Source organism: Cryptomeria japonica, chromosome 10, assembly GCF_030272615.1.
Source record: "Cryptomeria japonica chromosome 10, Sugi_1.0, whole genome shotgun sequence".
Classification (NCBI taxonomy): domain Eukaryota; kingdom Viridiplantae; phylum Streptophyta; class Pinopsida; order Cupressales; family Cupressaceae; genus Cryptomeria; species Cryptomeria japonica.
In genome coordinates, this window is record NC_081414.1 from 563,351,246 (window position 1) to 563,370,274 (window position 19,029).

At 41.3% G+C, this 19,029-nt stretch overlaps 1 protein-coding gene across 3 annotated transcripts in view; it reads right to left on the reverse strand.

Annotated features, from left to right (window-relative positions):
- LOC131060730 (NADPH-dependent diflavin oxidoreductase 1) overlaps positions 1 to 19,029 on the reverse strand; it is a 263,737-nt gene that overhangs the window by 177,133 nt on the left and 67,575 nt on the right. For all 3 annotated transcript variants that reach the window (XM_057994083.2, XM_057994081.2, XM_057994082.2), the window contains one exon: positions 6,786 to 6,877. In XM_057994083.2, coding sequence (XP_057850066.2) covers positions 6,786 to 6,877 — 92 coding nt within the window. The remainder of the gene's footprint in view (positions 1 to 6,785; positions 6,878 to 19,029) is intronic.

The following is a 19,029-nucleotide window of genomic DNA, read 5'->3' on the forward strand; positions in this document are numbered from 1 at the left end:
ATGAAACCATCAGCAAGAATGTCTACAGAAGAAAAGAAGCGACTACTAGAACACATCTGCGGTAATACGCTGACAGAAGAGCAATGGGACAGGTTGTGGCAGAGTAGTAATAGAAGGGGCCTGAAAAAATCCTACATCACCTCACCAGAGTGGAGATGCGTTGTGGATGTCCTGAAGAGTAAGCTTACAGCAGCAAGTCGAGCCTCTAATGTTGCCATATGGATGCTACACCTCATGTATGGACTGAGCAACGGCAAAATATACAACTGGGGTCGGGTCCTTTCCAGCCGGGTAAAGGAGGCCATGCTCCTTAAACACAAAACCCTGTACGTGCCCCATCATATCATTGCCCTCTTCTTGGAAGCATTGAGAACCCAGGTGGCGCCGGAATATAGAGGAGTTTTTGTGGCCTCAAATCGGGTGGAGCCCTACAAGCCAGCCATGTACTATTGGCTACACCTGAACACTTTCACAGTAGTAGCCACAGAAAGAAACTGCAGGGAGTGCGGAAGATGGAGGGGAGGAAGATGACAACTCTGAGGAAGAGGCAGAGACGGGGGAAGAAGAGACATGTATCTCATCTTCATCTGATGAAGACGAAGGGGAGTTTCGTATGGAACAAAGCCACACTATGCATGGATCAGAAGGTGATAAGGAGGATAGGACAGGCCTAGAAATTGCAACATTGGAACCAATGGGCATGGTATAGGAAGGGGGGCACGTAGGAGGTCTGCCACAAGTAGGGCCAAGAAGCCATATGGGGGCATACCAGCCGTTCCAAGATGGGGAGTTAAGAAAAAGGTAGTTTTCAAACCGGCACAGATTCCCACCACGGCACACTTGGTGCCAAGGGTCGCAAGGACCCCATCCTAGTTAATAGACTTGAGGAGACATAGTGCAAGGGCCCACACTCTCCATATAAACACATCAAGGGGCGTGGAAGTCGCTAGAGCTGTCGCATTAGTAGTGGCACCTATAATTGATTCTCCTGCAACCATGGGTGAAGGAAACACAGAACAAGCAATGCACCTAGTTACAGAAGAGCCAGAAGTAGACATGGGGAAGGGAATAGAGGAAACAGACATGGAGGCCAAAACGGACAGCCTGCTGGCTAGATTTCAGATAGACATAGAAGTTCCACCACCATCACCATCATTGGGGTTTGACCAACAGGAGGAGAGCCCGAGGATTGGAGAAACTGGGAAAGGGCACAGCACGTCTTCACCAGCAGAGGGTGTCGGAGGGTTTGAAGCTGCTGCGCAGCATTTTCTTTCAGAGTTGGAAGTAGTGAGGACAGCTACACAGAGGATGATAAATCATTCTCGAGGATCCGATGTGCCTGCTATAGTGAAAGCAACGGAAGCACTGATGGCATTTATGGCAGAGGGTTGTGAGAGGGAGTTCTCGGAGAAAATGAGAAACCAAGGTTGGCCCGACAAGGAAACTCTGGAGATCGTAGCAAACTGGTGAATACCACAGACCCTTAGCAGGCATACAGGAGGAGATCAGGAGGTGATGGGAGCTCTCACTACCATAGAGCGGACCTTCTGTACTACATTCTTACAACTCTAGGGGATGACCTGGAAAGCGAGCAAGATGAAAAGAGCACACCTTATCCCTACAGCGAGAGAGTGAGCTGAAGGAAAGAATCAACGCTCTTGAACAAGAAGTGGCACAAGAGAGAACCACGCGGCTGGGAAAGGAACAGGAGTTGACTGCCTCTGAGAAGGACCGAATGGATGCACTCAGGCTTCTTAAAGCAACTCGGGGGAAGCAACTCGTTGCTGAAAAAGATCTGAAGACCCTCCGAGAGCGTGCCACGATGGGAACAGGGACGTCCTCTTGTCCCTCTCAGTAGATAGTTTTTGTTGTTATTTTGTTGTTTTGTGTCATCTGGAAGACGACAAGTTTTGCGGGGGGATGATGTAAGCCGGTTAATTAGTAAATAAGGCTTTTTGGTAATGTATTAAAATAAAACAATAATATTAAGTTATATCTACTGGGTAATTGGTTGTCTGACGGTTGATGGCCTAACCAACCGCAAACTCTTTATATGTAAGCTTGTAGCACATTTGGAGAGATGCCAAGGGAGATTAATATGATATACATCTGTGTTACATGAATATATCTCGGTATACTATATTGTGTGTTGTTGGTTCCATGATAGTGTTTTATTATGCTCTGGTGTTGTAATTTGGATCTTGGTGTTCTGTATGCTACAACTCAATCCACTTAGGCTACTAATAGCTAGCATCTTGTAGCAGCATGAAGACCTCCTAGATAGAGGATGATGTAAATAAAGTCATGTCTCAGACACTTAGATTTGTTTCAATTATGCATTTGTAATTTCTTTTTGACAAATTACATGTAATTTCAAAAGTTGTAATTACAAGTAATCACATTACTTGTATTTTTGTAACTTGTAATTACATGTAAACAAATTACAAGTCAAAAGAAAGTAGGACTGTAATTTGGAATAAGTCATAGTTAGTTGTGGAATAAGTCTTAGTTAGTTGGACTTCTCCCACTTTTTGCTCTTAGCCCCTCTCCTATTTTATTGGAGGATGCTCTATGTAATAAGGATCTTTTTGGCAAGCAAGAAAAACTCTGCAGAAATTTACAGCAATAAAAACTGTGTTTTAGACTTGTAAATTTGACTCTCAAGCAATATAAGGAGAACATTTGAGTTTTCAGACTTTGTGCTGATACTTCGTTCATATGTTCATTGTATTCCTATGTTAAAATGATATATTTTTGTACATATACTTGAGATTCTAGTGAGGTTCTCGAAAAGAGCTTTAATATGACTTCTTGCCGACTTTGTGCTACAAATATTGAGGGTTAAATTAGCATAGTTAAGTGTTCATAATAAGAAGAAGCCACAAGACTTTTTGCTTGTAATTGTTCTTATTCATAGCAGTTTAAAAGTGCATTATATCGACAGACTTTGAGCTCCTGTACGTTGCACATTGTAAATGATGTTCAATTCTCAATTCAATATGCAAGATATATTCTAGTTAAAATTTTCTTGATCTATGTATTGTCTATTTATATGATAAATCTGATTATCTTCTTTTGTATGGCAGGTGAGAGGAGCATTTTTTTTTTCTCTGTCCTTTTTCTCATATGCCATATGATATATATATACCAAAGGGTGCGATCAAGCAGTGCCTTGACCGGTCATGTCTTATGGACATGACCGATCAAGACACTGCTTGATCGCACCCTTTGGTATATAATATCAACCGGTGTTAAACATATTTGTCAGCCCGATATTAATCGGTGATCACATAACACATAACATATTTGCCAACCCGATATTAATCAGTGATCACATAACATATGACATATTTGCCAACCCGATTAATCGGTGATCACATAACATATGACATATTTTCCAGCCCGATATTAATCAGGACTTATGTAACATATTAACATGTTTAACCGATATGCCAATCGGTATTAATGATGGCGTTTGGTATAGCAAAGTAACCGAAGTGAATAGGTGTCTATGTTAACCGACACCGATCACTTAACTAATGGTTATATTCATTAATCATTGATCGGTGTATTACTATGCCACCCGATAGTTATATAATAATCACTTGTTGAGAACAAATCCGATATAGATCAGGATAGATGATTAATTAGATAACCATTGTTGATTACCAATATGCCATGGTTATCGATGAGGAATAATCATCAAATAGAATAGCTTGAAGTTTTTCTTAATGGTTTAATCGATAGGATAAATGATTGAATGAGAGACTTCATTTATCTCTCATTCAATCATTTATCTTACCGAAGCTATCATGCATTAACACACGTTACCATAACAATCATTTTAGAAGGTTGATAGGACAGTAGAAGAGTTGAAGACTTTGAGCTTCCGTTTCTACTTTCCCGTCCCGAGGAAGCGACAGAAGACTTTGTGCTTTTATGGAAACTTCGCTTCCTATCGTATAAGCATTTTGTAATTATTGAAATTTCTTGAAAGTTTCTAAATTTGTTACTCTAAGTTGTAGATTCTTTTCTGAAAAAAAAAAGGAGGAAAGAATATCATCTTTTTGAAAAAGAGAAAAAGGATGAGAAAAAGGATGTTGTCTCACCAAAGTTAAATTACTAGTTAGAAGTTATAGTCAATTTGTAATAGTTAGAAGTAGGAAAGGGAGAGCCTTCCCTTAGAATTAGGAGAGTTTTTAACTCACACGCTGTGGCTGAAACCATAATTTTGCATGCCTTCCCAAGTGTACAAAATTTTCAACCAACACTTAGGAAGAAACTAGATTTTAAAAGTGTGAATTGCATTTTTATGGGCTATTCTAATAAGAAGACAGGTTATACATCGGAGAAAGTCGGTTGCAATCAGTAATTTGTAATCAGTAGAAATGTCATATTTTACGAACAAGATGATAAGAATTATTCTCAACTCTAGGAAAGAAGTGATACAGGTTGAGAAAAAATAAGAAAATGAAAAGGAAAGTAAAAAGCTCCTCCCAGTAAGAACTCAGTATACTGTGCATTGGAGCAAAGAAGATTTATCTCTAGGATCATCAAATCAAAATAAAAACTCGTGTATCGTGAGTGGTTCACTTGATTCAAGTTCCATTTGTTCAAGCTCTACTGATGGAAATCCTATAAGTTCAGGCAATTAGTAGGCTTCATCGCAATCTCATGAAATGGAGAAGATTAGAGAAGAATCACAGGTACAACCAATTGGTGAGTTGCTTCATATGCCCAAGTGTGTAAAACTGCAGGTTACTTCACTTAGACTTGATGAATGAATCATAACAGGCCCAAGATTACTTGAAAACAGGAAAATTATGCTTTGTCAGCTGATGTTTTTCAACCATTAAATTTTGCAGATGAATCTGAGATAGCATAGTGGAAAGATACTCAGGAATAAATATGAGTCCATCATGAAAACAAGACTTGTAATCTTGTAGATTATCTTCTTGGAGCACAACCCATTGTAAGCAAATGTGTGTATAGGGTGAACTATAAGGCAGATGGATGAGAAGACAAGTACAAAGGAAGATTGATAGACAAGGGTGTGTATTGGTTTTAGCCCCTGCAGAAGAACAAAATTGGACAGTATATCAAATTAATTTTAAAAGTACCTTTCATAACGGTGATTTATAAAGAGTAGTCTGCATGTAACAGCCACAAGGATTTTAAGGAAAAGATTTAGAAAGCAAGGTGTGTCACTTGACCAAATCTTTTTTGTAGACAAACACCAAGAGCCTAGCATGGAAATATTGATGGATATTTGATACAAACTAATTTAATGAAAAGTGAATCTTAGGATATTTTATACATTAAATAAAAGGAAATTCAACTATCAAATTTAAGATAAACTCAACCGTCATAAATAGGACCAAATTTATATTTAACAGTTTCTCTTTGCAATGATTTAAAAACATGCTGAATCCTCTTTGCAACTATCTTAAATATGATATTAGATGGTATCAAAGACAAGTCAACTATCTTAAATATGTTCTCAGATAGTATCAAAGATAAAGTCAACTATCTTAAATATATTCTTAAATAGTATCAAAGATCAAGCCAACTATCATCAATACGAGGAAATTCATCGAACAAAGAGGCATAACCTCTATTGAGAATTAGAGATTCAAACAACACGGCACTGTGTGTGACAACTTAATTCTTCAACTGCCCTTAGCAAGACCTTGCTATATATGACCCTGCATTCCCGATAAAGATGAGAAGGAGAGCTGTTTAGTTTTTATGCTTTGTCCTTAATAAATGAAAAAATCACCTCTTTTAGTTCCTGAATGGAAATATGCTTGAGGAACACAGCATTGTCCAAGTCAGATATGATTCCAAGGTCATGACTTAATATCTAAATTCATGCCTGGGTTCTTTTTATCTAAGTTCCAGAATCAACCACTCTGTTATCTTGATTTTGAATTTGTTGAGTTACGTTGAAGACATCATTGAAAAAATCTGTGTATCCCCACTCCTTGATCCATATTGCTCTTTCTGTTTGTTCCCAGTACACATCTTCATTTTGTTTGAAAAAATAGAGCCAGTCCTGTAGTTATCTCAGAGTCTTTCTTTATTTCTTAATTGAATCCCTCTTGTCATTCCATTTCCACCGTAAGTCCATCCTCTCTAAATATCATTGGAATTTTTACAATTTATTGCTCAGCTATATGCTCAAACATGTCTCATTATGCTTAACATTAAATGTTGCTAAAAAATTTCATCTATTATTAATCTAGCTGTTAATTATTTTAAAAAAAGTTACACACTAAAATATTTAGTTAAATATTTTGATCCCAACTTCTAAGTTGTAACTTACGAGTACAAACTCAATTCAAAACACTATTACATCATTACCTTGATGAAAAATTATGACCATTAATATGATTGCAACCTGATGCATCATATTCTACAACTTTATCCATCCTCTATAACTATGTCACAAGGCTGCTTCCTGGGAACTTCGAGCTATTAAATTTTTACCATATATTGGGAGAATCCTTGATATTCTGTCATTTTATTGTGTTGAACTTCAGAATTCTCTGTCCATCTCCAGAGGTGTTGAGCTCACAATTTAAGGCCCACATCTTTCAAGGTCTTCTCTTTAGAAAAGAAGCAAGAATATCAGGAAGTTTCATCCAACAGAATGAAATTCTAGCAGTAGGTTGACTTAATCAATGGTGCATTCCTAACTGTCAATATGAACCAATATATTTTACTATAATTATAAAGATGAGACTTATTCCTGGCAAACAAAATCCAGATATGCAAGATGGTACCCTGAACGATGTTGGTCATCCCCAAGCCCTCTTCCAATGATAGGATGTGCTCCAAGATCAGAAAGTCTTTTGTCCAGCTTCTTTGCAACCATCTGTATGCCAATCAAACCACCACGCATTGAAATCAGTTAATTTTAATCAAGGAAATTTATTAAGGACGCTCTACTTCAGCTCATATAATTCAGCAACTTCTATTCAAAATAACCATAGTTGATCTAACTAAATGTTTAAGAAAGTTTACATAAGTACCATGTAATCAGCTTGCAATGTTAAAGGATAAGAGCCCAAATTTATAATCAACTTGGACCAAGAAAATATCTAGTCACCAAAGTGATTTGAAAATTGCAAATCTCCATGCTTGAGTTATTAAAAATCAGTAAGAAAAGCCATGCTCTCTCTCACAGGACTTATTATTAAAATATAAAAAGTTAGCTTCCATCAAAACCCATCTCCACCAGCTTAATATAACATTTTGAATGCTGAATTTCATTCAGCATATACATATGCTGTTTCATGAGGACTTGAAAAGTTCAAACACCAATTCTCTCAAAGATTTTATATTTAGACAAATACCTGAAATCACATTTTATTGGACTAATTCAAAATCAATAAAGTTATACATCACAATTTTGAGGATAGAAAAATAGAGCCACATTGTGATGTCCCCGATATAATTAAATAATAAATCTAGTTATTTTGTTGTAAGGCCCCAAATTTAATAACAAATCTTTCGGGCCCTTCTATTTAATTAGATTAGACAAGTTTTGGTTGGTCGTGTCGGCCCGTTTGTAACCCTTCAAGAAGTTTCCCGGAGCCCATATATATGGCCGTGTTAGTCATTGTTGTAGGTATGCGAATTTTTGGTATCTTTTCTCTATTGTGCGAATTCCTGTAGTAGTTTTGTTATCTGCCATTTCGGAATTGAAAGACCCTCCCTATTTGGCATTTACAGTTTCGCTGAGGTTCACCTCTCACCCTATTCTGTCATTGTACTTGTTCGGATCTGGCAAATCTTGAATTTTATCATTGTTTACTTTCTCTGCGTCTCTATTAATCTAGTTTACATGCATAAGGAGGACTCCTAATATTCAGAATCCATTACTCCGGAAGGTCACCACACAACCGCTGAAGCTCACCGTACCTCTGCATCTTCACAGCCACACACCGTACTACCACCCCTCCCCTTCTCACCACCGTACAACCTTCTTTGGCCCCACCGTACACCTCCCTCACCACCGTACGGCCTCCTGTGGCCACACCGTACACCCTCCTCACCACCGTACGACCCTTTGGGCTCCACCATACGACCACTTGACATCACCATACGGCTATTATACCGTACGCCTCCCCTCACTCCACCGTACGGCCTTTACACCGTACAGCGTGCTCTCCATCCCCTACCGTACGGTCTTCCTCTCCCTCAGTACAACCACCGAGTCACCGCACGGGTATCCCCTTCCACCGTACGGTTCATCTGCACCGTACAGGTCCGGAACATTACAATGGTATCAGAGCTTGTGATCTTGCCAGGCTATCGTGTCGTGGATGCAATTGTACACCAAGAGGAGGTGCCTTTCAGCCGATCAAATGGGGGAACCACAGGATCCTACAAGAGAAGTCATGGCACTATTAAGGGAGCTAACCAAAAGCCAAGCTCAGCTCAACGACACCCTAACTAGAGGAGAGCAGCGACAACAAATCATGGTGGAAACCTTACGACAATTGGCCTTGGGAAAAAAGAATGGAGAACAGAATGGACAGGGCAATGATTCGGTCACGGGAAGGTCAAACATCCAACGCTCACATTCACGGCCGCTGATGCCGACTTTTCCTCAAAAATCAGAAGCACCACGGGGGGAGCAAGAACCCACCTTTCAGGAGATGCAAGCACAGCTGAGTCAAGATTGGAGGGATGCAAATCTCAAGGGGGACATATCCTTCAAGGATTATGTGGAGCTCCGGATGAAATACTCGGGCGGCAGAAGTTGGGGCCATTATGGACACTATAATAATGACATCAAGCGGAAGGTCGGTAAGATCAACCTGTCATCCTTTGATGGGGCCGGAGCGACCTCGGCACGTGCCTAGGTTCAAAAAGCAGATACTTACTTCCAACTTAACCCCATGCCTGAAGATGAAGTTATCAAGTTTGCAGCACTCCACCTGGAAGGGGTCGCGCATGAATGGTGGCATCATGGAATGATCACTCTTGGCCATGACTAGATAACTTCCTATGTCGAATTCACAGAAAAGCTCATAGATCGATTTGACGGGAAGGATCCAGAACTCAATTTCAAGGAGTTGGCACAACTAAAGCAGTCGGGATCTGTGGATAGTTACATCACAGAATTCCAGATACTATCTGTGTTGGTGACTGACATCTCAGAGCGAAGATTGGTGGTCTTGTTCATAGACGGATTGATGGAACCACTGAAAGGTTGGGTGAAAGGGTTCAACCCCAGCACGCTCATGGAAGCAATAAAAAAGGCCCGTAACATGGCAACATCTTCCTTTTCTAGAAGTTTTGCACATACCAAACCACCTTTCGTTCCGAGGGAAAAGGATAATAAACCCTATCCGAAGGGGTCATCGCTAGATGAAGCCACAAGACAGGAACTCAAAAGAAAGAAGTTGTGTTTCACCTGCAAGGAACCATGGGAACCAGGACACCGATGTTTGGGCAAAGGAAAGATTCACTATATTGAAGTGATGTCCGATGGAGAAGAGGAGCATGAAGAAAGCGAAACCCCAAGGGAAGAATCGGCCGAAGAAACCAGCCTGGGGAAGAGAATCTCCACATTGGTACGGAGGGGGGCATCATTGCCACACTGGCGGGTACCCCAAGGTGTAGTGTATTTAGAGGACGTGGTACACTCCAAGGGCAACGAGTTCTTGTTATGCTCGACAGTGGAGCCTCGCTCAACTTCATAAACTCGTCACTCGTCAACCGTAGGGGCTTGTGTACGAAGGAACATGAAGAGTTCAATGTCAAGGTGGCAGGAGGCAATCTCCTATCATGCACTCACCTGGTTCCGCAACTGAGTATCACCATGGGAAATTACACAGTGACCGATGATTTCTTTGTTGTGGATCTGGATGACACGAATGTCATATTGGGCATTCAAAAAATGGATGGAGACCCTCGACCAGTACACACAGAGCTTCAAAAGGATGGAGTTCTCATTCGAGGTGGATGGCAGGAAGGTAGTTCTCAAGGGAATGTCGAATGGCAGCCCGAGGGAGATTTCCACCAAAAGGATGGAAGCCATCTTCAGACATGATGAAGTAGTTTGGGCAACACATTGCTTGATCTCAACAAAACTTGTGAAAGGGCAACCGACGTACTATTAGGATGGGGAACTTCAGTCAGTTTTGGATGAGCATAGTTTGGTCTTCGCTGATATTCCACCTGGTGTACCCCCACACCGAGGGTTTGAGCACACCATTGAGTTGGAGGAGGGAGCAAAACCGGTTATCACCACACCCTATCGCCACCCGAAGAAGTTCAAAGATGAGATAGAGAAAACGATCCAGGAACTCCTCGATAAGGGATGGATCCGGCCCAGTTCTAGCCCCTTTGCGTCCTCGGTGGTACTAGTGAAGAAGGACGGGACTCTGTTGTGCGAATCGCACACCCATCCCCGTCTTGGACAGGGACCCCCCGGTTTGTGCCTTTCTGTCTTTGCGGAAGAGGAAGGGGATATGAAGGGTCAAGTGGGTGAGTGATGGAGTCTAAAATGTCATCTTGATCTTCAAATGCCCTGAAATTTGGCTAAGTCCGGAATGTCCTGATCCTGAAATTTGGCTAAGTCTGGAATGTCCTGATCCTGAAATTTGACTAAGTCTGGAAAACTGAGGAATCCTCCAAAAACTAGAATTTGCAATATAACTCCTGGAGGTCCGAAACCACTCTCAAACATCCTGACAGTATATATGGAATATAACTTAAAGTATAAGCTTATGCTTAAATGTTATATTCCATAAAATAATCCTTCGGCGACAGCAAAATGTTGCAAAAAGCCCACAGAGGTCCGAATTTCACTTAAGTCCTCCAATTTCGGACCCTGGGGCCGAAATTTAAAAATGTGGAAAAGTTGCAAAAAGCCCCTGGAGCCTCGAAATTCACTTAAGTTCCCCAATTTTAGACCCTAGGGCCGAAATTCGAAGTTTTGTCTAAATTTGCAAAAAGCGATAGAGGTCCGAAGTTTGCAAGATTGGCCTAGAGGTCCGAAGTTTTTATAAACTTGCAAAAAGGCATTCAAAGTCCGAAATTCGTCGAATTTGCGAAAATAGGGCTAAGCATCCGAAAATTACAAAAACGTCCAAGTGGTCCGAAATTCTTCAAAATTTGCGAAATAAACAAATGGTCCAAAAATGCCTTTGGGCACCAAAACACGAAAACTCCAAAATCGCAAAGGCGTTAAAGTGTGCTAACACTCCGAAATCTTCAAGATCGCGAAGGATGCCTTAAGGACCTGAAGTTGTGCAAATTTGCAAAAAGTGTTAAATGGTCCGAAAATGCCTCCAGTTCGCCTAAAGTTCAAAAACTCCGAAATTTAACTTGAGTTTGCGAAAAGGCGATGCATGGTCCGAAGATGCCTCCAGTTCGCCAAAACGTAGAGACACGAAATTTGCAAAAGATGCTAAAAACTCCGAATTTGCAAAAACGTTAAAACCTCCAAATTTAACCTCCAAAAAATCCGAACTTCACTTTAAAATTCGCAAAACGTTGAAAGGTCCGGGTTTCACTTTAAGTTGGCAAAGTCGCCCAGAGGGCCAAATTTCGGACCCTAAGGGCAAAATGAGAAATTCAATAAAGTTGACAAAGGCTTCTAGACGTCCGAAGTTTGTTTAGAATTGCCAAAACGTCTAAATCCTCTGAAAACATGAAAGCCTCTGAAGTTCGCACTTAGGATCAATATGAAGTTTAAGTTTTGGAAGGGCCTCCATATCCCAAAAGTCGCGAGTTGGAGAAAAAACGCAGAGTTCGTAATTTACAAGATGGAGACGTGAAGTTTAAAGTCTGCAAACCCCCCCCCCCCCTCAATTCTCCGAAATTCACCAGAAAAGGCATGTGTGTTAGGATTTTAAAATTTGCAGGAGCTCTTCAAACCTCCAGAGTCGCGCTATAAGAAGTTTTCAAAACACTGTTAACCCATTCAAAACGCCCAAGACTCCAAAGGTAAAATCACGCAGAAGTAAATCGCCCAAACACTATCAAGACCAAGGATCAGATTTCACATTCGAAGAGAAAGGAGAAGCATTTTCAAGATACATCTCACAAAGAGCTTCTCAAGCCAAACGTCGTAATTAAATTTAATGTTTGTTAAATCAAATTATTTAATTTTTCAAATTGATTTAATGAAATAAAATTGATTGATTGATCGCAGGACGTCATCGAAGAACCAGGAGAAGGCCTCAAACGCAAATCAAGGAAGGATTGCAATCCAAGGCCAAGCGCTGGAAGCTGGAGGAGAAAGATGCAATGCAAGATCAAAGCGATGAAGCATTGGGAAGCGTGCCACCCATGACCAAAGACCAAAGAACATTCCAAATGCAACAATCATGCATTCTCAGGAAAAATGGACGACAACCTGAAGCGCAAATTGGAGACGTGATCGCAAGCGATCAAGAATGAGGAACGTGTTGCAGAGTGCAAGACGAAGCATTGGGAAGCACGCCACAACCTGAACCACAGAGTTGAAGTCCACCAGCGAGATTAAAGACAAAAAGCAAAAGAACACTCAAAATATGCATTCTCAAGAAAGTGCACAGCTGGATTTAAGTCCAGAAATTCAGTTTTCAAACTGAAACTGCTTTATTGTAAACTGCCTATGGGTCCCGCGCAAGATATTTTTGTGGATAACTATTCCCAACCACCAAGAAGACCGGATAAACCTGAATTAAAGCCAAATTGTGGCAGGTAGTTGAGATATTTGTTGGTTGGATAACTGAGAATTAATTGGGCATAGGATAAAGCTGCCAACTTCTAGAAGGCAGATCAGGACCCTTGGATGCAGTCCATCCTGGCCTCTGATTCAAAATTGTAAAACTATAAAAGGCAGAGGCCTTTCTTTTGTAAAGGGTTAGATAATTGGAGATTGTTAGAGGGTTAGAGGGTTAGAGATTTCAGTTAGATAGTTAGATTTTAGAGTTAGAATAGGTTAGATCTTAGCAGTAGCCTCGAGATGCTGCAGAAATTGTTGTAATGGCAATTGAAGCAAATATATGAACATTGAAATATGGTGTTTGTTGTCTTTGTTTTGGTCTATTTGCATGGTTTCTTTCAGCTGGTTAATTTTAGAGTGCAGGGATTTTAATGGTGAAGTGTGGAGGGGTATTTGATGCATTTCTAGTTCATACCATTGGGGGTCTGCTGATTGTAGGTCACCGTGCATGGTTAGTCTGAACCCAAACTGTGCTTAGTTCAACTACAGGTGTTCGTCTTAGGTTGCGCCTGAATTGGGTGCCTAAAACAGGTGTCTCCGGTCTGAAAATCCTTCATCCCTTGGAGCTTGCACCGTTTTTGTCTAGTTGTGAGGGTATCTCTGGCGAAACAAGAACTGGTTTATCGAAATCTGTCTACCCACTACATCAGTTGTTATCATCCTTGTCCTTAGGCTTCCTGAACCCTTTCCTTTTGCTCTTTATTACCTAATTCGAGAATCACAACCGACTAGCTTATTGCCTATTTCACCGTAAGTCCCCCTTGTGTTTCCAGCAAAAACACATCAAATCACTAAGTAGTCCTGCAGTCAAGACCTGACAAAAGAAACCTTGAGGTTGTCCCCTTTGATCAAATATAAAAAATAGCATTAGGGACTTCCTTATCTCAAGAGAGGATAGGATACTCAGCAAGGTTATTCTATTCTGCGTTGGCCGTATGGAGTTTGCAGCAATGCGATTTTAGACATGTCAACAGACTCTCAGAATGTGTGTCGATTATCGTGTACTAAACAAGAAAACTATCAAAAATAGGTACCCCATTCCCAGGATCAATGAGCTATTAGACGAACTACATGGCGCAATCTATTTCTCCAAGATTGATCTCTGTTCCGGTAACATCAGATCCGAATGAGGGAGCAAGATGTGGAAAAGACGGCCTTTCGTTGCCATTACAGACACTATGAGTTCTTGGTCATGCCGTTTGGATTAACCAATGCTCCGGCCACTTTTCAGTCCTGCATGAACCACATCTTCAACAAGCAACTATGTAAGTTCCTATTGGTATTCTTCAATGACATACTCATCTACAGCAAGACCTGGAAGGAACATATGGGGCATTTGGATGATGTATTGGGGATTATGGAATCACAATCACTGTATGCCAAAAGGTCCAAATGTGAATTTGGAATGACCGAGGTCCTATACTTGGGTCACGTCATCAACGCCTAGGGGGTACAAGTTCACCAGGAGAAGATTCAGGCCATTTTGGATTGGCCTCCACCCAAGACTCTCTCGGAGCTGCGCGGATTTTTTGGTTTGTGCAGTTATTATAGAAGGTTTGTGAAAGGATTTTCACAGCTTGGGGCACCACTGACAAATCTGACAAAGAAAGGATCCTTCCATTGGAATGCGCAGGCGCAACAGACCTTCGACAAATTAAAAGAAGTTATGAGTACATGTCTGGTTCTGGCACTACCAGACTTCACTCGCCCTTTCATCCTCGAGTGTGATGCCTCGGGTGAAGGCATTGGATTGGTGTTGATGCAAGACCGTCACCCCATTGCGTTCGAGAGTTGGAAGCTCTCGGGAGTTGAGCGGTTATATTCCATCTATGACAAGGAGATGCTCGCCATCATACACGCACTGATGAAGTTTCGGCAATACCTCGTCGAAGCAAAGTTTGTTGTGCGAACGGACCATCACAACTTGCGATACTTCTTGGAGCAGAGGGATCTGAATGAACGACAACAGAAATGGGTGAGCAAAGTCCAGGCATTTGATTTCGACATTGAATATGTGAAGGGAAAGAATAATGTGGTCGTTGATGCCCTGTCAAGAAGGCCTGCCATATGTTCTTTATCTCAGATTTCGACAGACTGGAAGGAATACCTGTTGGTTGAAAACTCTAAGAACACTTTTGCCTATGAACTGATGGATGGTCAAGTGCAGGATGACCGATATAAGGTGGTTGACGACATCATTTATTACAAGGACAGAATTTATCTTGTACCCGAATCCAAGATGAAGGAAAAGGTTCTGAAGGAATTGCACGACTCTCCCTTAGCTGGACACCCGGGATACTTGAAAACCTACAAACAGATCCATGAAAGGTTTTCCTAGAAGGGGCTTAAGGACGACGTCTTGCAGTATGTATGGGAATGCTCCACCTGTTAGCAGAACAAATCTGAGCATAATCTACCCGTCGGATTGCTGCAACCTCTACCAATTCCCGACCAGAAATGGGATAGCATCTCGATGGATTTCATTACGGGACTCCCCAGAGTGCAAGGAAAGGATTGCATTTTTGTCATAGTTGACCAATTGACCAAGTATGCACTTTTTTTTGCCATCCCCATAGGATATTGAGTTGTTCAAGTAGCCGAGTTGTTCTTCCGTGAGGTGTTCCGCCTACATGGTTTACCGCAAAACATAGTCAGTGACAGGGATAGCCATTTTCTGAGTACCTTCTGGATGGAGTTATTTCGGTTGGCCGGAACCGAACTATCGCCCAGCACGAGCTACCATCCGCAGACAGACGAACAGACCGAGATTGTGAACAAATGGCTGGAGGGTTATCTCAAGAACTACGTGATGTCCCCGATATAATTAAATAATAAATCTAGTTATTTTGTTGTAAGGCCCCAAATTTAATAACAAATCTTTCAGGCCCTTTTATTTAATTAGATTAGACAAGTTTTGGTTGGTCGTGTCGGCCTGTTTGTAACCCTTCGGGAAGTTTCCCTGAGCCCATATATATGGCCATGTTAGTCATTGTTGTGGGTATGCGAATTTTTGGTTTCTTTTCTCTATTGTGCGAATTCCTGTTGGAGTTATGTTATCCGCCATTTCGGAGGTGAAAGACCCTCCCTATTTGGTATTTACAGTTTCAGTGACGTTCACCTCTCACCCTGTTCTGTCATTGTACATGTTCTGAATCTGGCAAATCTTGAATTTTATCATTGTTTACTTTCTCTGCATCTCTGTTAAACTGGTTTACATGCATAAGGAGGACTCCTAATATTCAGAATCCATTACTCCAGAAGGTCACCACACAACCGCTGAAGCTCACCGTACCTCTGCATCTTCACAGCCACACATCGTACTAGCACCCCTCCCCTTCTCACCATCGTACAGCCTTCTTTGGCCCCACCGTACACCTCCCTCACGACCATACGGCCTCCTGTGGCCACACCGTACACCCTCCTCACCACCGTACAACCCTTTGGGCTCCACCGTACGGTCGCTTGACATCACCGTACGGCTATTAAACCATACGCCTCCCCTCACTCCACCGTACGGCATTTACACCGCACGTCGTGCTCTCCATCCCCTACCGTACGGTCTTCCTCTCCCTCCGTACGTCCACCCAGTCACCGCACGAGTGTCCCCTTCCACCGTACGGTTGATCTGCACCGTACAGGTCCAGAACATTACACACATGGGAAGCATAGAGGATAATGACTCAAATAAGTAAAATGGTAGGTAAAATCACCTTATAAATGTCACCGCACAAACCTTTGAGTACGCTGATCAGAAAATGCAAAATTACAGAAATTTAATCTGCAAATCCATAGTGGACTCGTGGGAGACAAAATGAGAAGATAATGGACTCCATGACTCTCACCAACTAGGGTTTGAACAAAATTGTCCATTATGAATTCAACAAAAAAAATGAAAACAAATTGCTATTAAATTCCACAGGTGATCATTTTTGCATTATAGACTGCTTCAACTCATTCAGTGCATAAGGAAGCAGCTGTAAAGATTTCAAGCAAGAAAAAAAGTCACTTCTATGTCACTAAAGATTAGGAAATTCAGGTCAAAATGTTCTAGAGCAGACAATTTCTTTCTACAAGTTGTAAATGATATGGAAGACACATTTGGTTTCTATTGATAGAACTCCACATGGATTGATAGAATTGCACCCAAGAGAGCAATTGGTAACTCCCCTTTCATGTTGGTATATGGAAAGGAGGCATGACTCCCAACTTCCATGGAGTTACCTTCTCTTGAACTAGCACATGAGCTAGAATAATAGAAAATGATGCCATGGCAATGAGGCTAGCTGAGCTAATGGAGCTAGAGGAAGTTAGAAACCAAGCTATGCATACACTAAAGGTTCATCAAGAGCAGGCAAAAGGAATATTTGACGAAAAGGCTACTAATAAGATTTTAAAAGAGGGAGATCTAGTTCTCAAGTGGAATGTAGACAGAGCCAAAGTCAGACAACGCTCCAAGTTTGATGCTATCTGGAGTGGTCCATATATCATCACCAATTGCAAGGAGGCTAATGCATTTCCTCTCTCCAAGATTGATGTTGAAGTTACTCCAACCCCAGTGCATGGGATTCATCTCAAGCCTTGCTTCTAAAGAGGGTGATGACAATGTAAATATTAGATTAGAGGTTGTTTCGCTTTCATAAGTGTTTTTGCACCTGCTACATTCTCCTTAAGAGGATGCATGCTCTAGTTCATCGCTTTCCTCCAAGTGTAGGCATGCACATGTTTTTGGTCCTTTCAGTGACTCGATGCCCAATGGATGCTCAAGACTTCTGGATCTCATGCTTAGCAGGCAAACATCCCACAGAGGTCGCCAAAATGTTGTCATTTTACGACACCCTTACTCCGTCAGTGAGAATTGATCAGAGATATGTTCCATGGACTAGTTCTACCCCAGTTGATCAAGCGCCAAGTCAGGGAATCAAAAAAATCCTTTAAGTGTTCTTTTTGTCATGAGGCAGACTTTGGGCTTTCTCCCTCCATCCTTACATCTGGCCTTCTCCCTCCATCCTTGCATCTTGCCTTCTCCCTCCATCCTTGCATCTTGCCTTCAATACCTCGAGGTCCACTAACCAACTCTCCCTCCCTTAAAGGATGTCAGATTTTGGATTTCGGAAAACTAATCTAACCCTTACTCTTTTGGTAAGCGTTAGACTGTTTCCTCGAACCCTGAAATCTGAAATCCCTTTGTCAAATTTCGGATTTTAAAGAATCGGTCTAATCATTACACTTTTGATATGCGTTAGACTGTTTCCCCAAACCCCAACATTTGAAATCTCTACCAATGCCAAGTTTTGGATTTCGTGCAACTGGACTAACCCTTACTCTTTTGATAAGCATTAGACTATTTCTCCAAACCCCGAAATTCGAAATCCCCTCCTTCCTCGGGTTTCGGATTTCGGGGAACTAGTCTAACCCTTACTCTTTTGATAAGTGTTAGACTGTTTCCCCAAACTCCAAAATCTGAAATCCCTTCCAATGCCAAGTTTTGGATTTCGATGCAGGTTGCCATCAAGTGGAGTCCAAGGTCGTGCCTATTTATGGTTGCTTGATGATTTTCATGTCAAGATTGCATGCTCCGACCGTGGATTGTCAAGCAATCCACCTTCCAAATGTACTTTCCTTCTTGGAATTGCCTTGTCAGGGTATGGTCAAGTTTCTTGCACGCACAATCATGTCAAATCCAGGCAATTCCCTATCTTCTCAAACTGATATTCTCCTCTACACATTAGAGTCAAGGTTTCCCCTCTTTGATCGTTGGTTTCATCTCTGTGACCAGTTTGCTATAAATAAGTTGTTAGGCCTCATTATAAAGGGTTCTCTCCTTGCTAGTTGGAGCTAACTTCTACTCTTTCACTTCTCTTGAAGACTTGTACATTTCTTGCATTTTTGCAACTGTAAGTTTGGCCATTGGCCTAAGAATGAATAAAAATCATCATTCTTGCCTCTCTTCAACTTATGAATGTTGTGTATGTTTTCTTACCTTCATGATAATTGTGTGTTTCATGGCTTTCTCTCACATATAATTTCTAAAAACTTGTTTTTAAGTGACTTGAGGGAAATCTTCTTCCCTTTTGACTTTCAACAAGCCCTAACCTCCATACATGCATTTGGTGTCATTCATGTAATTGAAGTTTGTGCATCTCCAAGATATTTTGATTGATTCTTTGTGTCATTCAAGGGCGAGGAGAGAGACATCTCTTATCTTGGTGCATCACCTCTTCACTTTCTGCATTTTCTCACCTCTTTTCTCCTACAAGCTGTTAGAGTAGGTTTAGAAGTAGGACTTGAAGTGTTGG